Source organism: Oncorhynchus gorbuscha, linkage group LG07 (genome assembly GCF_021184085.1).
Source record: "Oncorhynchus gorbuscha isolate QuinsamMale2020 ecotype Even-year linkage group LG07, OgorEven_v1.0, whole genome shotgun sequence".
In the NCBI taxonomy this organism is placed as follows: domain Eukaryota; kingdom Metazoa; phylum Chordata; class Actinopteri; order Salmoniformes; family Salmonidae; genus Oncorhynchus; species Oncorhynchus gorbuscha.
This window is the reverse complement of record NC_060179.1, coordinates 50,038,958-50,060,642: the sequence shown is the minus strand read 5'-3', so window position 1 is coordinate 50,060,642 and position 21,685 is coordinate 50,038,958. Positions and strand designations below refer to the sequence as shown.

The 21,685-nt window shown below is 43.8% G+C and overlaps 1 protein-coding gene across 31 annotated transcripts in view; it reads left to right on the top strand.

Annotated features, from left to right (window-relative positions):
• Nucleotides 1–20,062, top strand: part of LOC124039973 (transcription factor 7-like 2) — a 100,590-nt gene extending 80,528 nt beyond the window's left edge. For 3 of the 31 annotated variants that reach the window (XM_046356594.1, XM_046356582.1, XM_046356606.1), the window contains 10 exons: nucleotides 1,247–1,379; nucleotides 4,228–4,330; nucleotides 5,712–5,798; nucleotides 10,313–10,450; nucleotides 10,592–10,778; nucleotides 10,963–11,070; nucleotides 11,644–11,707; nucleotides 12,604–12,654; nucleotides 14,657–14,729; nucleotides 17,781–20,062. In XM_046356594.1, coding sequence (XP_046212550.1) covers nucleotides 1,247–1,379; nucleotides 4,228–4,330; nucleotides 5,712–5,798; nucleotides 10,313–10,450; nucleotides 10,592–10,778; nucleotides 10,963–11,070; nucleotides 11,644–11,707; nucleotides 12,604–12,654; nucleotides 14,657–14,729; nucleotides 17,781–18,243 — 1,407 coding nt within the window. In that variant the 3' untranslated portion in view covers nucleotides 18,244–20,062. Of the gene's footprint in view, nucleotides 1–1,246; nucleotides 1,380–4,227; nucleotides 4,331–5,711; nucleotides 5,799–10,312; nucleotides 10,451–10,591; nucleotides 10,779–10,962; nucleotides 11,071–11,643; nucleotides 11,708–12,603; nucleotides 12,655–14,055; nucleotides 14,129–14,656; nucleotides 14,730–15,353; nucleotides 15,416–17,780 lie in introns of those variants that run through there. The other 28 variants (XM_046356598.1, XM_046356593.1, XM_046356611.1 and 25 more) reach the window with 26 other exon arrangements.
• The last annotated feature ends 1,623 nt before the right edge of the window (nucleotides 20,063–21,685 follow it).

Below are 21,685 nucleotides of genomic sequence, written 5' to 3'. Positions count from 1 at the left end.
ATTTCAAAGTCTATTGGAAAATTGCCACAGCCAGGTTTTGGGTTGGTGCCTCGCCATGGTTAGGGCTGCAAATGAGTGTGTTTGGACTGCAAGAGTGCAAATTGAACTTGTGAAGGGAACATTACCCACACCCCCATTGCTCCTACTCCCTCCCTCCCTCTCTCTACACACACAGAGACACACACCAGCTAGCTCACTCTCCTTTTCCCCAGCATACATCAGCCATGTTACCACAAGCCTGATTAGTGATGCCTCTTTGACTGCCGAGGGACAGAATATGAGTTGAAGAGCAAGACCAGCTCACCGCCAGTGGTTTAAACCAGAACACTAATCTGGTTACTGTGTGTGTGTGTGTGTGTGTGTGTGTGTGTGTGTGTGTGTGTGTGTGTGTGTGTGTGTGTGTGTGTGTGTGTGTGTGTGTGTGTGTGTGTGTGTGTGTGTGTGTGTGTGTGTGTGTGTGTGTGTGTGTGTGTGTGTGTGTGTGTGTGTGTGTGTGTGTGTGTGTGTGCGTGCGCCTGGAGAAGAGGGCTGAGCTCTGGTTAACATGGCCCATGGCGGAGCACCCCTCAGCTTAACTGTAATCTTTGAGTAATTGAAAAAGGGGCCTGGGCCACTTAGGAGCACAAAGAGCAGATTACATAGCTAAAACTAATTTGGCAAACATGTAGAAATGGATTTTCTCCCCTCTATTATTACAATGCCCCCCTGTCCTCTTTACCTCCCCTCCTCCTCTACCCCCCTCCAAAACCAGACCCTGGGGGGACAGCGAGGGGAGGGGTAGAGGGGTGTATAGCAGACGGAGGAGAGGGAATCAGTAGGGTGAAGCACTAAGTGAGGGGTTGGATGGTAGAGGATTGCTGACTGTTGTTATAATGGGTGTGGATTTTACACATTTGGTGGTCTGCACATGATCGATCTACCCCCAGTAAGAGGCCACCTTGTCATGCAGCCCCAGTCCAAAACTAAAATGACAGCCCTGCATCTGAGATAGCATTACTAAGTCGCGGAGTGTCGCTGCAAAAGTGTTCTTAATTACCAAGCACACTATTTTCACTCTGCTCTGGCGGTTTGGCGCTCCAAGAGGGTTGATCATTTGATGGCTCTCAATTTTCAAGAGCTTTCTGAGCCATGGTGTAACTCTTCTGCCTGCCATCTCTACCCCTGACCCAAATATTAATACACTCTTCTTTTGTTTTATTTTCTCCCCCTTTCCCCTCCTCCTCTCTCTTCTTTTCTCTCTTTATAGTCTAATAAAGTCCCAGTGGTACAGCACCCTCACCACGTGCACCCGCTCACGCCTCTGATCACCTACAGCAATGAGCACTTCACACCGGGCAACCCCCCTCCGCACCTACAGGGAGACGTGGACCCCAAAACAGGTAAGACAGAGAACATACACACACTACACTACACTACACTACACTACACTACACTACACTACACTACACTACACTACACTACACTACACTACATTGATGCCCCGTTGGGGAATGGTAAAAATGGTTGGGAAATGGTTAACACTCCAGCCAATGTTCCAAAGACACACAGTCCTCAAATCCAAAGAGTGATATTCCAGCGACTTACATACAATAGCCACGAGATCTTCTCCCAAGGTCAACAAAAGAGAAAAAAAAATGTTTATTTAGAATTCCTCAACAGAACACAGAAGAATTCTTATTGTTGTCCACATACAAAGGCTACCACTGCTGCCTATGCAACCACCACAAACACAAACACAAACACACACACACACACACACACACACACACACACACACACACACACACACACACACACACACACACACACACACACACACACACACACACACACACACACACACACACACACACACACACACACACACACACACACACGATCACGGCTGATCAAATGTAGTTTTATTTATGGAAGATATAGCCCTTACAAAGCAAAGCATTGCAGGGCCTGCTTTCTCTGACCAGGTGTGAGGTATTTGAGGGCAGACAACAGTCAGGGCTACTCAGACAGAAAGCTGCTCTCTCCTTATGGCTGTGCTATTGTGTCTCTGGTCCTGCAGAAGTAAGCCTGTTGATTTGGCTCTGTCAGGGAGGGGAGGGTCACTATTTCCTCTCTCCTCTGACATTACAGGAGGAGGTGGGTGTGTGTGTAACTTCACATGCCTGAATGCTCCTCTCCCACACGCACACACACACACACACACCACAGCATGTTCCCCATCCATCTAACTGAATTTAAATGTAGCATTCCTTCATGTTAAATGTCCACCAGCAATAAACAGTTTGACCTAGCAGGTCAACTCACTTTCAATATGTTGTTCATAATATTGAGTTAGTGTTGAATAGCTTTGAAGGGTCTCTGGTTATTTTGTTAGGGTTTTGAGGTAATAATGGTCTCTTATTATGATTTTCCTCACAAAAGGGTGATAATGACCCAGCTGCTGTTTAATGTGCCAGTTAATGGTCTGCTTAATTGAGCTTAGTGTTGTTGAATTAATTAACAAGTTATATTAAGACTTCAGCACTGGATGGCAATGGAGAGCAACGTTAGGAACTTGCCTCTGAGGAGTGCGTCAGTCAGTGCCGCTATGTCTATAGAACTAGGGCATACAACATTTTTGAAACCCTCAACTACAAATGTGGAATTGAAAAAATAAAAAAAAGTATTTAATGAGGCAAGTCAGTTAAGAACAAATTCTTCTTTACAATGACAGCTTACCCTGACCAAACCCCCAAACCCAAACCCAAACCCGGTTGACGATGTGCCAATTGTGCGCCACCCTATGGGACTCCCAATCACGGCCGGTTGTAATACAGCCTGAAAACGAACCAGGGTCTGTAGTGACACCTCTAGCACTTGGATGCAATGCCTTAGAAAGCTGCGCCACTCTGGAACCCTTAACGATCTATAACTTTTTATAAAAATTGTTCTCAATTAGTTCGGCATCAGTTTTGAGAGACAAACCTCAGTGAGGGTGTGTCTACTTCTTGGATGCACAAAATGTTCCTTAGGCACCTGTCACTGAACAATGTCTATGGAAACCTTCCCATGGGGCCGATTTTCAAATACCTGGCTTGGCCCTGTGGCTTTGGGTATGACACACACCAGCAACACACCGGCTGTGGACGGATTCATGGGGCCAGGGTTAGTTCTGCAGTACTCTTCACCTGGGTCCACTGTGGCCATATTGGCACCAGCCAAACAAAAACTGCTCCACAGCTGCACTGATATGCAGGCCAGGCAGGACCACTGTAAAATAATGCACCAGAGCAAATAAAAGTCCCTCCGCTGTGCTGGCTGCCAGTGGAACTCAAACACTTCCTTGTCATGTTTTAACGCTCAAAACCAGAAAAATGGAAAATACATCATTTCCTCGCTTTCGCCATTCCTCCTTTTTTTACGACAGACCTTTGGAGGCCTAATGTTTTGGGTGGCTTGTCTGCATGTTTTATTTGCCTGTCAACTGCCACAGCAAGTGATTGCGACATTGGTAAATGTGTGATTGTTTCACAGTGTCCTCTGTAGAACATCTCTGTCACTGTATCAGATGAGAAAACTACATTATTTCTGTCTCTGTTAAAAACGTTAGGAGGAATAGGATGAACTAATTCTGGTTAAAATAACCTGGAAACCCATGGGCCCCTGTTTATAAGGCCTACTTTACAATGTCATAAGCATGTCATAGATGTTATCGAAAGTCATAAATCAAATTACATTGTATTGGTCACATACACATATTTAGCAGATGTTATTGTGGGTGTAGCGAAATGCTTGTAAGAGCCTATGTCAGATAAAGACTGCTAGGCAAATACAACACTGTAGTGTCATCCAGTATATTAGCTATGAAACAAGCTGGCCATTAATAACTTGCAGAGACGGTTTATAACATCCCTTCATTCATGCTTATGACAGTAAGAGAACTTAATAGGTTTATATGAAGTCGAACCCTGTTTATCCCCCCCTTTCTCTCAGCACGTTATGACACCGTACCGCCAGACTCAAACAGCTTTGATCAGGACGTGTGATTTAGCACTGTGTACATGTGAGCGCATCTGCTCTTCCTCCTCCTCCTCCTCCTCTCCACCCACCCAGCTTCCTGTGATGTCGACTCTGTTCATTATGAAACACACAAAGGAGGAATTTAACACTGACTGATGTTTCGGGGTCCATCTCTCTCTCTCTCCCTCTTTATTTGTCCCTCTACCCTTGCTCTCTCTTTCTCTCCAGGAATTCCAAGGCCTCCACAACACCCAGACATATCTCCGTATTACCCTCTATCGCCTGGCTCTGTTGGGCAGCTCCCCCATCCGCTAGGCTGGTTAGTACCACAGTAAGCAGCATTTTACTATCCTCTTTCTCCACTGTCATCAAGCATGTTTTTTATTGCTCCACACGTGTGCTGGCTACAATGTTTATAACTATGTCTAGATGTAGATCTATTTAGCGGTTTGGATCATTAAGTATATCGTTACGGTATAAAATCAGCATCCCTAATGTAGATGATGTAATTTAGCAATAAGGCCCGAGGAGGTGTGGTATATGGCCAATATACCACGGCTAACAGCTGTTCTTATTCACAACGCAACGCCGAGTGCCTGGATACAGCCCTTAGCCGTGGTATATTGGCCATATATCACAAACCCCTGAGGTACCTTATTGCTATTATAAACTGGCTACCAACGTAATTAGAGTATTCAAAATAAATGTTTTGTCATACCCGTGGTATATATACCACGGCTATCAGCCAATCAGCATTCAGGGATAGAACCATCCAGTTTATAATGTCAAATGGTTCTCCGTCAGAGGCAATGTCTTCTGGTTTTGTTGGGTTTTCTAAGAGCTTGGTTTCTGTATTTTCCTGACTGGTAACATCATAAGCAGAGCACATAGGGAAAGCTCGGTATCCACTTATCTCAAACTGGGCCCTCTCAGTTTTGATCAAGCACTGATTTGACTCCTGGCTGACCACTGTCTCCAGTTTATACATTCTGGCAATGGACCAACTACCGGGCCTTAGAAGCACACTGCGGTTTCCTACCCCCCCCCCTTTGCTCCAGTCCCAACTTGCTTCTTTGTGGCAAATGCATTTTTGCATTTCTCTGTATTGTCCAATTAGATTAATGAACCGTGATTGCCCGTATTTTACCCAGAATTCCACACGGGGGCTCTCCCCTGGTAACTCTTGTCAACACTTGTTAATATGACAAAAGGCTACAAATTAAGCTCTGTTAATTTAATGTTTTCTCACCGCGATGTAAATACCGGAAGAGGCCCCGAGCGCAGCCACGGCACCCTTTGATTTGCTGCACTTTATTTTGGTATAAATTTACATTCATTATTGGTTGTCTTTGGATGTGTAGACCTCAATTAGCGTGATGGCTCCATTAAAGAGTCCCGCGCTTCGTCTTTAATTATCACAACAAAACACCTAGTTCCAGCTCGGGGAGGAAGGGGCTCCCTCTCCGTCGACACCGAGCGAAGGGTTATGAAATTTAATTAGCCATTCCTATCAAATTTGTGGTATTCAAATTGTTCGGAGTTTGCCTCTCCTTTGATCCGCACTCTGCAATCCCCTAGATTTTAGTCCTGATCAAATGAGAATAAAGAGACCTGCGATCGGGGAGAGAGGGAGAGGGCTTTACCTCCGCTCCTTCCATCAACCCTGTTTCTTTACCTCCCTCTCTTCCTTTTGTTCTTTTTCCTTCTCCTAGGCAAGGTCAACCTGTTTACCCAATCACGACAGGGGGTTTTAGACACCCCTACCCGACTGCACTCACTGTCAATGCATCCATGCAAAGGTGAGTTGAGCCTTGGAAGATAAACAGGCATACACACACACAGGAGGAGGCCATGACGCGGGTGCACACACAGGCGTCACACACAGTTTGCGTAAACTTATCCCTTAAGGAAAGTGCACACTCTCGTCTCCGTGCTCAAAAGGCCAATCCTCCAGTGTCCCCACTATGTGTTGAAATATTAATTATATTTATCAGTTTCTAATGAGGCCCCTGAAGAACATTTACCCTAGCTGCATGTCAGCCACATCTGTAATGGACGGGGCATGTCCTAGTTTTTAGCCACCAGACACATTGATAAATAAACATATAGACACTTAAAAGGAGAGAATGATGTAGACTCGGGCTTGACACTTGACTAATGCTTTGTTGGGTCCATTAGGGTCCAGCTCAAGAGGAGAGCTCTGGACTCAAGTGGACCCAGGGGGGCACATATGTTTGTTGTTGTTGTATTATGTGTCTTTAACTGGGCATGGCTCCCCTGGGGGCTGTGCTCTAATTCTCTGCATTGTGTGGGAAGAGGGAAGAGTTAACTGTGGATGACAAGTACCCTATGATTTGTAGGTTCAGAGTCTTTTCGAAAAACGACAACAACAAAAACAAACAATTCCATATGGCCGCCCCTCCCTTTCCCTTTTCCCCTGTCCCTCTCCCTGAGCGCAGAACAGTATTCACAGGCATTTCATTGCAGGCAGCTGGAGAGTTTGTAACGGGGATGGTTTATAGTTTTGAGGGGTGGAGGGGAGAGGCAGAGGCCTAGGGAGTATGGGGAACAGGCCAAACTTCAGTTTAATTACGTGCTGATTGGAAAAGCAGCTCCTGAGAGTCGACTGTTCAGACCTCTGTGACATTGATGGATAAGTGTGAGCGAGGGAGGAAAGGAGAGAGAATGCAAAAGAAGGGAAGAAGAGAGAGGGAGGCCTCGAATGGGATATGGAAAGGTTAATGTTGTGAAATAGTACCTGACACCCTCAGAGCTTTGACATTGAACACGTGTGTACTCGGGTTCCTTATCCCCACCCTCTCTCTCTTTCCCCCTCACACACACACATACACGCACACACACTCTGACATGGCCTCTTGGTACACTTCTTTTAATTAAAAGCAGAAAAGCAGATTGACTTCACACTTTCTGTTAAAAAAAGAGGCTAGGTGAGCCAATAGCTCTTCGTTTGTCCTTTTTCTTGGTTAGCCTTACATTGAAACTATATACCTTCACGTGTAATTCTTCATTAATACACATGACCTATATACTTAGGTTGATAGTTTATATCATTGTTGGCCACCCCTTGACCCAGACTCCCTTGTGGCTTTAGGAACAGACCCAACCATCTTCACAGTTCACAGTAGCACAGTCTTGTTTTCCATATGTGGGTGTCATCTATGTAGCAGGGTTAAGATGGCGCTAATTTCTCCTCTCTATCCCTATTGTGTCCCTCTTCCACCCCTAGCAACCCCCATGAAGCAGACCTTGCCCTACCCCCTCTCCCAATCCTAGCCCTGGTTGCCTTGCTCTCAGGTACAGGCAGGGTGCGTCTGGTGTCTGGTAGAGCACAGGCAGCCAGACTAAGCAGGACCTGGCAGCATCTAGTGGACCTGTGTTTTAAGTGACAGCTAATTCACCCCTAATGACGGCCTCTACATTGTGATCATCTTATTTCCAGCAAGGCTAATTTAATCTACTGGATGGGGGATAGGCTGGGCTGTGGGGCTGGGGAGAGCTAATGCGTTCTGATGAGCCCTAATTGAATTAGCATAGCTGAATAGGTGGAGGTCTCCATCTCTCTGGAGAAAGGGGCTTTAGCATGTCCTTGTTATAACTTCCACTGGGGAATTGACAAAAAAATAAAAGACGTCCGATTGGGTTGTCAACGGCGTAGAGAAATGGCACAGAGTGGGAAGGTTTGGATAATCGTGTATATGACAGGGTTTCGGAAGCAAAAAATTGTCTCGTCTTTAAAAGGGCTTTTCTTGCTTAAATATGGCACAAGACATCCAGTAGCTAGACACGGACATCCAGTCTGTGTCTAATAATTACATTGAGATACATTGAGATGTCCTGATCCTGTATTTTACTGGCTAGCCAGATCTTAAGAAGAGAACTAGTGCTTCAGTACTAGCCCCTAGTGCCACATACCGGCCCAATTAGAATGCAGAGAGCAAGTCTGGCTCTCGTACCTTGCACCCACTCAATGAGCACCTTACACCTTGGTCCTGTTTAAAAAATACATTCTCTGGAAGGGGGAAAAAAGGCAGGCAAGAGAGAGCAGAGTCAGCCGAACGGAGCAAATGAGAGACATTATTTTGATAATGGGATTGGAACCGTACAGGTCCATTATCTCTGGCTGGCCCTGTATGTGACAGGTGGGGAGAAGTGTAAACCCCTCGCCCCCCTGCCCAATGCCTACGCTTTGATATGTCCCCCCCTCATCTCTCTCTCTCCCTTCCTCCCTCGCTACCCCTCTTTTTTCCTGCGGAAGGGAAAACGCGCCGGCCGAGTTCGTTATCCTGTACATTAACCAGGCACAGGGGTACTTCCTCACATTGGCAATTAAATGGCACTGGCTGACACTGGGCCTGCGTTGCAGCCAATGACCCACCCCCCATCCTTGCCTTTCAGATTGAGACATAGGAGCCTGGGGGTTGGCTAAATTGGTCCAAGGCGCTGTTCTGTTCTGTGCTGATGAGGCAAGATGATGATGCCCCCGCACATCAAAGGGATGGCCGTCATGTTTAAACCATAACCTGGGCCGCGCGGTGGCAGCTGGGGCGAGGGAGGGGGAATGTGGATGTGGTAAGGGGACAGGGAGCAGGAGGAGGAGGAGTGTAGAGAAGGAAGAAGAGAAAAAAATTGGATGCTGGAACAGAGGAAACTTAACAAGAGCACCAAGAGAGAGAGAAAGAAGGCGAGAAGGAATGAAAAAGAGAGAGAAAGAGGAAGAGAGAGAGAGTAGAGGAAGTGTGGCGGGCTAATGATGAGTGATCCGCAGCCACTGCCACGGTCGCCTCAGCAGATGACATGGCGCAAACACAAACGTGTCAATGATAAAGGGAAGAGAGAAGAGCAGTGGAGGAGAGGAGAGAGCAAGAGAGAGGGAGGAGGGAGAGAGGGAACACTCCCCAGAGATCGCCTGCAACAGAAACGAGTTGTTCCTGGCGAGTTTATGCCCATCATTATATTCTGGCTCCGAGCCATGCAGCCAGACATAGCCAGATAATGAGCTGTTTAAAAAAAATATATAATATTCCTCCTTTTTTTGCCCTTCTTCATCCTCCACTCTTTTTCTATGATTTGTGAACGGTCATGCATAGCTGAGATATATACTGTGCACACACAGACACAGACACGCTCATACAAATAATCTTGCACACACACACATTTTCTCTCTCTCTCTCTCTCTCTCTCTCTCTCTCTCTCTCTCTCTCTCTCTCTCTCTCTCTCACACACACACCTACACACACACACACACACACACACACACACACACACACACACACACACACACACACACACACACACACACACACACACACACACACACACACACACACACACACACACACACACACACACACACACACACACACACACACACTGCTCAATAGATGCTGGTTATTGCCCTCAATCACTGTAGCTGTGGGAGATGATGAAATGATTCCACCAGTATTATGAAGATGTAGAGGGGGGAGATAAAGAATGGTAACACCATTAATAATTCGGATCAAGCATGAGGACAGATAGAATAGACCTAACACAGTGATGCACAGAAAAGGGTGCCTTGCCAATGGTTAAAGATAAAGTGGTGCACTGGGACTGGGATTTGACATCAGCTCACACAGCGGTTTGGCACAAGACTCCATTGACCTGTAGTTTGTCACATTGTAAAGTAGGGCAAGACATCCTGGGACCTGTATTTGTCATCCACAGTCCAGAGAGAGGGGTGGCAGCACTAAACACTGAATTCACCTTGGAGAAAAGGGGAGCCAAGTCACTATTTTGTCTCCGTTATGGAACAAGTGAGGATTTTATAGAATCCATTACAAGGACACGTGTAGTTGAAGTGTCTGTATGGACCATTTTGGCTTGTCAAAGATAAACCTTCAGTGCAATGGCTGCCCTGTCTTTCTATTTAACACTCTTCCCACTCCAACACAAACGGACTCTCTTTTTAAAATGAATATACTGTATGAAATATGACTCATTATGATGTGTAGCGTGTGTTTGCTGTGTAACAGTTTCGATGTGATTGTGAGATCTAAATTTTGTGATACTTATGGGCCGAATCCTTTCTTGATATACCTGTGCGAAACTCAAGCTTTTGTGTTACGTCATGCATTGGACGTCAATGAGAGATTTGCGTGAAAATCGGACTTTCATGCTCGGACCTCAAGGTAGGATTCGGCCCTGTATATATGCACATCTGTATTAATGTCGAGTGAGCATATTCTGTCTCTGTTTGTGTCTAATATGTGTCCATCTTCCATTTCACACGTGTCCACTCTGACGATTTACACAGTTTTCTGTCCTCCAGGTTCCCTCACCACATGGTCCCCCCTCACCACAGTTTGCACCAGACCGGCATCCCCCACCCTGCCATCGTCACGCCCAACGTCAAGCAGGAGTCCTCCCACAGCGACATAGGCCTCAACAGCTCGTGAGTACACATACCTGGTTGTTTTCACCATTGTAAACTAAACAGCAGTGTAGTCAAAATTGGCACTGGTCTTGTTGTTCTAAATCCTACCATTACAATAATCTGTTTAATACCAATTCTGGGTATTTGCCAACCATACAGTACTATACTGTACACACTCCACAGGAAACACCAGGACTCGAAAAAGGAGGACGAGAAGAAGAAGCAGCCCCACATAAAGAAGCCGCTGAACGCCTTCATGCTCTACATGAAGGAGATGAGGGCCAAGGTGGTGGCCGAGTGCACGTTGAAAGAGAGCGCCGCCATCAACCAGATCCTGGGACGAAGGGTGAGAGAGAGACAACACCACTATACAGAGGCTCACTCACTATATTTTATTTTGTCTCTACCTCTCACGGCTCTTGACTGAACATGGTCATGTTTACTGTTGACAATTATAGTCTTCTCGCCTTGCACTCACCTCTTTGTATAATGTCCTGTCCCTCTCTCTTTTTCTGTGTGTCTGTCTATAGTGGCATGCCCTAACACGAGAGGAGCAGGCAAAATACTACGAGCTGGCCCGGAAAGAGCGACAGCTTCACATGCAGCTCTACCCAGGCTGGTCAGCACGAGATAACTATGTAAGTTTTTAAGTTTTCAACATGTACATCCTGTATTTCTCCCCTCACAAGAACATGTCCCTGGGATGAATGCTCTTGCTGTTCTGTCTGAGCTGAGAGCTCACCTCCTTAGCAATGCCTGCTGTTTGTTTCCCTAAACACCTTAGTCGATGGAATCTCCAATATACTTTACAGTAGACATGTTGGGCTATTTAAACAGGGCCTAAAAGCCCTGAAATGCTGATGCTGAAGGAAGTTTCTCTCCCAGCGTTGGTGTGTCCAGCAGTACAGATTGACCAGTGAAACTCTGACTCCTCTCAGCCTACCCAAAGCATTGTGCACAAATCTGACTCCCTCACTACAAACCAACAAAGCCTCTATATAAAATGCAGCAAAATAAAAGAAGGGGGAAAAAGTACAAAAAGTGAGAAGGGAAAATTCTGTTATGGCCTGCAGTGGCAGTTAAAACCAGCGGGCAGAGAGAGCAAGAGAATGAATGAATAAATAAACAGAAATATGGGCCCCGTTTTTATTTCATGTCTCGGGTCTTCTGCAATATAATAACTAAGGTTCCTGTCTATTTCTCTTCTTTTGGCGGGTAACCAACAGGGCAAAAAGAAGAAGAGAAAAAGGGATAAGCAGCCAGGAGAGGGCAATGGTAAGTGAGCTCCAATTACCTCCTATTAGAGGAGCCCCATCATGTGTCAGGACTGTGTGACATCTCACAAGATAAAAGTCTAGCCCGTTTTTTTCCCTTCTTTTTGTGTTGTTGTGCCTGGCTCGTTTTTTTGTACATAGTTATGCTACCCAATGCAATATTTAAATGGTAGACTTGCTTGTTCGCCCCCTCCTTCCATTCCCCATCTCCTCCCCTAGCCTTCCCCAGCTAATAACATTGAATATGCATGACCCCCCCCACCAGCCTCATCCCTCCTCCTCACCCCCGCCAACATCACCCCTCTCCACTTTGCCCCCCAGCATTTATGATACTGTGATGTGTGTTTTGAGAATGTGAAATGTAAGCGTTGTGAGAGCCATTAACTTTGCCAGTGTTGTGTGTGTCTGTGTGTTATAATGCCTGTGCCCTGCAGATAGACTGTGCTTGTGTGTGTGTCTGTGCGTGTGTGGGTGCATGCGTGCATGCGTGTGTGTGTGTGTGTGTGTGTGTGTGTGTGTGTGTGTGTGTGTGTGTGTGTGTGTGTGTGTGTGTGTGTGTGTGTGTGTGTGTGTGTGTGTGTGTGTGTGTGTGTGTGTGTGTGTGTGTGTGTGTGTGTGTGTGTGTGTGTGTGTGTGTGTGTGTGTGTGTGTGTAACATGGGCTGCCCCTGCTTGTCTGCATGCATGCACACAAACAAACAAAAATCACCCACTTCTTGAAATTAAGGAGGTTTGCTAATTCTATTATTTCTTCATTTTATATTCTTATTATTCATATTCTTCTGATAATCCATATTGTGAGTTGAGAAGGAGAAATGCGGCATATTAAACTGTATTTTACGCTCCTTTACGTGAAGGATCCCCTCTTGAAGGCCTCTCTATCTGTTCTTTTTTTCAGAACACAGAGAATATTTTCCAAACCCTTGCCTTTCACTCCCTCCGATTACAGGTGCTAATGTCATTTTGAGTCTTAAATTACTAACTTGTTTTTTTCTCTTTTTGGTTTATCATGTATTTATTTATCTATGTGTGTGTATTATATTATATTTAAAAGTAGTTTTACTAAGCTAAATACAATATTTTGAAGGATGTTATTGACTTTGTTTGCTGCTTTATTTCTTAAAATGTTGATTATGTTTATTTATTTGACCACTTTATTTATTATACTAGCAAAAGTATGTTTCATTTTATATACTTACACATTTATTTAATGATGCTTCTATGTTAAAGTAATTCATTCCAGAACAATCTTCCCCATTTGGCCAAATCAATATGTAGTATATATTTCTAGCAGTGACTGTAAAAGTTACAGAATCTTAATGTTGAGTTATGACCCAGAGATTTGATGTCAGTCAGGGTAAACCTCCTTAATCTATTTGCTTCAGTAGCTGCACCTGTTCCTTTCCCTGGGCCAGCATGAGTTGGGCCTATTCCCCTTCTATGCTGTCTCTGCTCAAACTAGGGCCTGGATTCAAACAACTCACCACAGGATTCCTCCTTTGACCCAAGTGTAAACTTTGCTCTACATATGATTATTAAGCCATTATGGCTGCATTTACACAGGTAGCCAAATTCTGATATTTTTTTCCCACTAATTGGTCTTTTGACCACATCAGATTTTTTCACATATTCAGTGCTGATCTGATTGGTCAAAATTCGAAGGGGGGGGGGAATCTGAATTGGGCTGGCTGTATAGAGCCCATGGTAGAGTTCTAGAAGATTACACAACAAATTGTTTGTTGACAGGTCAAGGTAAAGGAAAACTTTGTGTCAGGTGGTTGAATTCGGGTCTAAGTAGAAGTGCCCTTGCTGCATTCAGTAGGGTTCAACCCTTTAATGCTTTCGCTGGCAGGGACTAACCCAAACCTTCCCTTATTTTAACAGTCTGATACTGCTGCCTCTTTCACCTACCACCTATACCCTCTCCTTTTCAAATATGCTGATAAAAAGATAACTATGAATGACACTTTGCAGAAATGTAATCATGTCTGCATTATTTCCCCCATCGTATTCTCTACCTTAAACAAATACCTATTATCTTTTTATTCGCTTTTTTATACTTAATCCTTGCACATTTATCCATTTGTTTACTTTTTGCTTGTGGTTTGATTTGACTAATGTCTGAAACACTAACCGTGTCTTCTGACAGTCCTTTTCTATAAAGGCATACTGCACAATTACTTGCATCTTTTTAATTAGGGGGGGGAATAAGCTAAATATGCCACAATTTTGAAACTCGCAGCCTCACTGGTTTACGATTTTTCTCCTTTATTTTTCTCCTCTTTCTCTTCCCTCCTTTTTGGCTTTTCTTCCTCCTCTCTGCTGGCTTCCCTCCCTGTTGTGGCATCAGACCTGAGCGCTCCTAAGAAGTGTCGAGCTCGCTTTGGGCTCGATCAGCAGAATAACTGGTGTGGCCCGTGCAGGTGTGTATGGTGTGTGTGGCATGAACGCCAGGGCCAGGTGACGGCTGTTCTCTGAGCTGGGACTTCCTCCTTCCCTTCCCTCCCCGACTCCCTCTCTCCTTCCTTTGCCAGGCTTTCGCCACCTCACAATTCTTCCTCCAACCCAGCCCTGCCAGTTTGGCCTGCCTCTATCCACTAGTTTTATTGGTGTTTGGGAACAGGGTTAACAGGGTATGCGTCAATGTGTGTGCGTGTGTTTGTTTGAGTGGTGTTTGTATATAACTCTAGATTCTCTACATATAGATGTGGGGTTGGGCGGGTCCAATAGGGGGTATTCTCTTTAGGAATTAGCCACAATGAGGGTCAGGACTCATCAGATGGTAGACTGGGTCTGAGAGGAGTTGGAGACGTGATGGCCTGGTCTGTGTGGAGGAAGTCCCAGTGTTGACAGCTCAAACCTAAGCCCTGCCTACATGTGTTGTCTGTCCAATGACGTGTCCATTTTCTGTGTTTTTGTATTGTTTGTGTGTCTACCTCTTTGGCTAACAGATGCAAATACCCCAAAGAAGTGTCGTGCCTTGTTCGGGCTTGACCAGCTGAGTTTATGGTGCAAACCATGCAGGTATACCCCTGTAGTATCTATGGGAGGACAACCGTATAGACAACCACTTCCTTCTCTTACGTCTTCTCAAGACATCCCTTGAAAATATATGTATTATGTTTTCTTCAATGTGTTAATTGATGGCCTTCTTTTATCTGTTCCTTTTCCTGATTGTGGAATTTTTTGCTATAGCTTCTCTAAGCAAGTAATTTGACTTATTTTCTTTGAAAACTAGAAGCCCAGTGGCAGAAAATGGATTTGCTAGCATTGTTATTTGTACACTACCTCGGCGATAACAATAACATTGTAAAGAAAGGTGCCGGTTGCAACATTGTAAACAATCAAATTTAGGAGACCTTTGGGTATTTTTGTTGTAATGTAATTTTTTAAAACACATTTATGGTTTCTGATACCATTCTTGTGTCAAGTTGAAAGGTTGAAATCCATTTTCTATCCAGGCTGTATGTAAGTGCCTGACATTCTAACTGTCTTAAGTGTCTGTCTGAATTGGCCCTCTTGATAACCTTGTCATGCTAAGACTTGGCCCTGCTTCTCAGAGGGCACCAGAGTGACTTTCTTCTATGCCCTCTTCCTCCTCCTCCTCTTCTTCTTCCTCCAAACTCCTCTCTGATAACCCGTACTTAGTCCCTACATGTTGTCTTTCTGTTCTGACACAAGCAGTCTTTGAATTGGGAATATTTTCATGGTAGGTATTTGTTTCTGCTAAGTAATACCCCTCTCTGTGTCTGGCTTGCACTGTGTCCCCACCTCTACACTGACCATTGTGACATGCCGTTTGGTACTGTGTATCACTGGTCAACCCAAGGCATGCGACCTATCAACGCATTTCATTTTTCTTATTTTGTTTTCAATATTGATCTGGAGTTATTACTCCGGAAAGATTTCTGCCATTTTGTCATTGCCTCAAAGAAAACAGGATATTGAGTGATCTTACCGAGTCACTTTTCCCCTCACATTTTATGAGTGGTTATAAACGTTGAATTCACATGGCATTCAATTAAAGTAATCCACAAAGACAAATACAGCTGAACTCTTTTAGAAATGCTCCACACTCAGTTTTAACAGTTACAAGTACTTTTACTGTAGATTTTAATTAAGACGTACACGGTTGATCACATTGAGAAAGGGATGATATTCTCACAGTATTTCCTGATCTAGTCCATGAACGTAACGGGTAAATGATGAGCGAGGCAGCAACGGGGTGCCAGAGGGCCAGGCTTGGGAATAGCCAGGGATAATTCCTGCTTCGTTTAAGGAGCCGAGAGGTTAACAGACCTCACTGGGATCCATTTCCTGAAAGATGCATCTGGCGTAATTCCCCTGGAGACTGAGAAATCAATATGTTACACAGGCACATACTATCAATCGATATGTCTGTTAAAAAATGGATATTAGCTCATTTGTAGCGGTTTGACAGGCAGTTATCAGTTTAGCCTTGACAGAGGAAGAGACAGCCTAGCACTGGCAGAATAATAGCATTTTACGATGGTAGCTAACAGTCAATACCACACAATACTCATACAGGGTCTTTGACAGCCAAGCAGACAACTCAACCCAACTCCCTTTCCTTGCTTTTCAGTTGACATTTCCCGTGGTTCACTCTTTCTTGTGTGTCCATGTTGTGTGCCTGTCCTCTTTGTGTAATTGTTCAGTCACAGAAGTGCTTGCCTTTTGTGTTCAGCATGCTATCATTGTAAGGTATATGTGGCTGTCCAAATGTCTGCTTTTCTTTCCCCATTCTCCCTTTTTCTTCATTCCTCTGTTTTATCAGTTTTCACTGATCGATCTCCCTCTCTTTTTTCCATCTCTTTCTCTCTCGCATACTGTTTGTACAGACAGGGTATGACTTGACAAACAGGCCATACCTTGATTGAACAATAGAACAGAGATGCTGACATTTCTCAAAGGCTAGCTGAACCAAAGCATCATTTCTTTCAGTCACTTCTGCCCTTCTCCTTCCCTCCCTCCACACCTACGAATTATGTTCTTTCTCCTTGCACATTGTCCCTGTGAGCTAGCAACACAGTCTGAACCACAGTGTATTTGCCCTTCAGCCAAGCACAGTCCTTGTGATAAGGAGTTGTTGTAGAGGTCAGGGTAAGACGAGGTGGGCAGAGGCTCCCCTCCCTCCCAGCCTTCCTCCACCCCAATTGAACATAGCACACACACAGCCATCTCAGATACAAACACACACACACGCTGCAGGCACGCCAGACAGGGGAGGGTCCAAACCCAAGCAGAAATGCAAACATGACGCCGTTACCCTTCATACTCACACATATGTCTTAGGGGCAGGTGCAGCGTAGTGCTCATGCCCCTGAACTCTTACCTCTGCATCCAAAGTCTCCCCTCTGAGGAAAGGAGAGAGAGAGGTCAGAATAGTGAAGGGAAGGGAGGAGAGAGGGAGGGAGGACTAGTATTTCAGAAGAGCAGGGTGATCCCTGGCGGTAGCTCTTCACCAGGGCCAGCTCTTTGTTTCAGTCAAGATCAGAAGTCTGTGAGGAAACGTTTGAGAAAAAAGAAGAAACCTGCACACTGCTCTTGATAGTATCTCTGCTCTTTAATAAGCCTATCTGCCTTAAGGCCTTCGTCAGAGCTTTTGTAAGATTAAAATACTTTTTAAAATAGAAGAAAGAAAAGTGAGCTGTTATAGATTTGCCATGAAAACCATTCTTCATCCTTCTTTATTCTTAATCCATTTCTCATCCATAATTTTCATCATCCTGCTGCTTCTCCTGTTTCATTATCCTATCTGTCTGTTTGGTGTACTGTGTTGTACTGTATATGTCCTGGGAATCTGAGAAGGCCACTTGTAGCCTTAATCCTCAGCTAGGCTGTAGTGGTGGCAACCACTTAAATGCACCAGAAAACAACAATAATTTAAGGCCCAGAAATAGGTTTTAGATTGAATCTTTAAGACACTGATATTATGCAAATTAAACAAGATGGTGCATTTAAGTTGACTGCTAAGGCTCAGCTATTGCCCAGCAGATTGCTGTCAGTTCTGGGATGTCATGCTAAAAAGCGTCTTTCTCTGTCCCCCATCTCCAGGAGAAAAAAAAAGTGCATTCGCTACATCCAAGGTGAAGGCAGCTGTGCCAGTCCTCCCTCTTCGGACGGAAGCTTACTAGACTCCCCCCCATCCTCCCCCTCCTCGGTGGCCCCCTCCCCCTCCTCGAAAGAGTCCAAACCTCAGACTGAACAAATGCAACCTCTCTCACTGACTATGAAACCGGCCCACCAGCCTCTCCACCACCCGCACCTCCTGGCTGGGCAACCTCCTCCGCCATCTTTGGTTCTGCTGGAAAACTCTGCTGCTGCAGCGGGTAAAATGCCTGGCGCAGCCCACAATGGAGCCCATGACCACGGCAATGTCTCGTCCTCGCGGCAACCGGGCTCCTCAGGCGCCTCCCTGGCCAGGCCCTTGGCAGCATTGCTGTGTCATTCCCACTCGCTACACCCCAACTCCACGGCCCCTCAGCCTCTGTCGCTCGTGACCAAGTCTATAGAGTAGCCTCCCTCCTTATTCACTCCTGTCCTTCCTTCCTATTTTTCTAGCTCTGCACACCTCTATTCGGGCCCTCTTTCTTTTCTATCTTTTTGTCTATTTCTGTGCCATAAGGCTTTGAAAATTAGTTATTGTTTTATCAAAGTTCATTGGTCAATATTTGACCCATCATTATCAAAAAATATATATAATTATTATAATGAATGAATAATACAAAGAGCTGTAGAGTATAGCTTTGGGAATTTGCCAACATTTTCTTAACTTTTTATTTTTTATTATTTTTTATTTTGTAGTGTTAAACAGTGCAACAGAAAATTGTTATGTAGTTCCACTTAAACATGTTTAAATGACAGATATAAAAAGGTAGGTTAGATGATTATTCAATGAGCCCTTTTCTTGAAAGAGTTGGTTCTCCTTCATTATTTGTATTAAATACGAGCTTGCGAACCAATCATTTGACACCCGTACAAACCCTGGAGGGCATGAGAATCGTGGAGACACCTCTCTTACTGAGGAACAACTTTAATTGTGATGTTACTCGTTCTTCTTTAAATGTACAGAAATATTGGTGTGTGTGTGGGGGGGTATTGTTTTAATGTGCATTGTTCCATTACGTTGTCTTTTTTGTTGTTGTTTACCTTTGGGGGTGGAGTCAGGTGGGGTGGTTGGACTTGGAGGGGAGACAGGGGAGGGCTATTGAGGTGGGTGGGGGGGTTGCGCTATTCAATACAAAATGTCACAACGCTAGGACCAGTAGTATTTATTGCTTTAGAGATTGCTTGTTGTATCTTGTATGTTGTCCCTTTTTAAATATTTTCTTTTCTTAATACATTGTATAAATATTTTTTCTTAACGTAAGCAACTTATATATGAAATGATCCATTTTTACAAGGAGGTTTTAAAGGTAAATCTTTTTGTTGTTGTTGACAACCTGGATTCCACCCAATGTACTGTGTAGATTTCACGAACAGAGGTATGCACAACTTCATTTCAAGAAATGCGTCTATAAGCCATTTTACAAAAGAAGAAAAGAAACTTGAAACAACAAGGGACAGTGGGTACCGTGTCTTCAGTAGTTTGGGAAAGTGTCAAAGCCCTTCTTTTTTATTGCACAGTCTCATCTCTACCAGACTGTAGATTTGTGTACAGATTTTCCGTGCCAAATTTTGTGATAATTTTCTCTCCCCCCTCTAACCACGCTGTAGGGTTTTTCTGTTGTTGATAGTTTTTTGTTTTTTAAAACCATACTTTGCTGTGACGTTACATAGATTGCTATGTATGTAGTATAAATGTTGCTATAACAAATGTGTTTGGTAGCAGATTGTCAAATATTACAATTTAAACTGATTAAAAAGACGGACATCATACTGTATAAACCCACAAGGGCCAAATTATGTATATTAGGAGGTTCATAAAAAACTATGAAATAACTACAAAAAAATACACAAACTGCCACTTTTAAGTACACAGCTACATATAGGTAGATAGAAAAAATAGGCATGTTGATGTTGCAAGAGGCTGTAAAAAAAGCTACAAGAGAATCATCCACTCGGTACCATTGTAGTTGACATGACGCGACTGTAACCTGTCGATTTCTTCTCTGGTTTATTAAGATGCTAATGATGAATAGTTTGAATGTTTCCTTAACGGCTGTGATGTTCCTGTTCTATTTTATGCTCTTATCTTTTGTTTCATTTTTTGTTTTTTTCCCTGTTATTTTAAATGGTTCCAAAACCATGTTTTTGTAATGAATAAATGTTTATGCTGTACAGTCTCTGTAGCATGCAGTTCTGTATTAATAAAAGCGACTTAGTATGTGCAGATACATCTGTGTCTAACTTTTGTGATAGAATATGTGAGTGCAGCAACAAAATGAGAGATCGCAGTAGTGTAAAGGCATAGCCGCGGGGAATTAGGGGTGCTGTGGATGCAGCAGCACCCCCCTAAAAAATCATAATAAAAAATATATAAAGAAATGTACCTTTTTTGTGCACTGGGCCTTTACTAATATTAATGGACCAATATAGACGTCTGTAGCGTGGGCCATTTTTTATTGTTTTGCATGTCCATTATGGCAAAAAAGGTAGTATAATTAAGTACAGTAACTTGCAGGATTCAATAGTTGGAATTGTAGGAGTTGTTGCCCTGTCCCTTTCTCTGCAATGGTCATTTTAATGGAATCCAGAACAAACAAAACCCTGTCCTCAAACATTTACATCAAAAGGTGCAAAGTTATGGGCAAACACACAAAACATCCACATCAAATTCAATATTTTTCTTGATCAAAAGACATGGAAAACAACCACTTTTTGTGCAGTTTTAATTTGCCATCCTTACAAACCACTTAATGTCAAAGTACATTAGTGTAGTGTATTGTACATAGGCTGGCCATCTAGGTTTGTACCTGTAGACTTTCCATCACCGTGAAAGGTACTTTGAGACATCAAGTGGTTTGTGATGATGTAGCTCAGTTGGTAAAGCATGGCGCTTGCAATGCTAGGGTTGTGGGTTTGATAACCACATGGTGACCAGTATGAAAATGTATGCACTCACTACTGTAAATTGCTCTGGATAAGAGCGTCTACTAAAATGGAAAAGGAATGAATAGACCATTTCAGTTGTACATTGAAATAAGTTGCATTTGCAAAGTATTTCAAGACACTGGAAAACATACAGTACCAGTCAAAGTTTGGACAAACCTACTCATTCAATGCCAAAGTGTGCTAGTCCTATATAAACGGACCTATATAGATGTCGTCAGCACGGGCAACATTTTTGTCTGCATCCCACTGTCGGCAAAAACATTGCTGCACCCCCACCCCCAAACTACACTGAATAAAAAATATAAACTCAACATGTAGTGTTGGTTGCATGTTTCATGAACAAAAAAATGACAGACGTTTTCCATGAGCACAAAAAGATAATTTCTCTCAAATGTTGTGCACATATTTGTTTACATCCCTGTTAGTGAGCATTTCTCCTTTGCCAAGATAATCCATCCACCTGACAGGTGTGGCATATCAAGAAGCTGATTAAACAGCATGATAATTACACAGGTGCACCTTGCGCTGGGGACAATAAAAGGCTACTCTAAAATGTGCAGTTGTGTCACAACACAATGCCACAGATGTCTCAAGTGTTGAGGGAGCATGCAGGAATATCTACCAGAGCTTTTGCCAGAGAATTTCATTTTCATTTCTCTACCTCCAACGTTGTTTTAGAGAATTTGGTAGTACGTCCAACTGGCCTCACAACCGCAGTACATTAGAGTGTCTAGTTTGAGAAACAGACACCTCACAAGTCCTCAACTGGCAGCTTCATTAAATAGTACCCGCAAAACACCAGTCTCAACGTCAACAGTGAAGAAGCGACTCTAGGATGCTGGCCTCCTAGGCAGAGTTGCAAAGAAAAAGCCATATCACAGACTGACCAATAAAAATAAAAGATT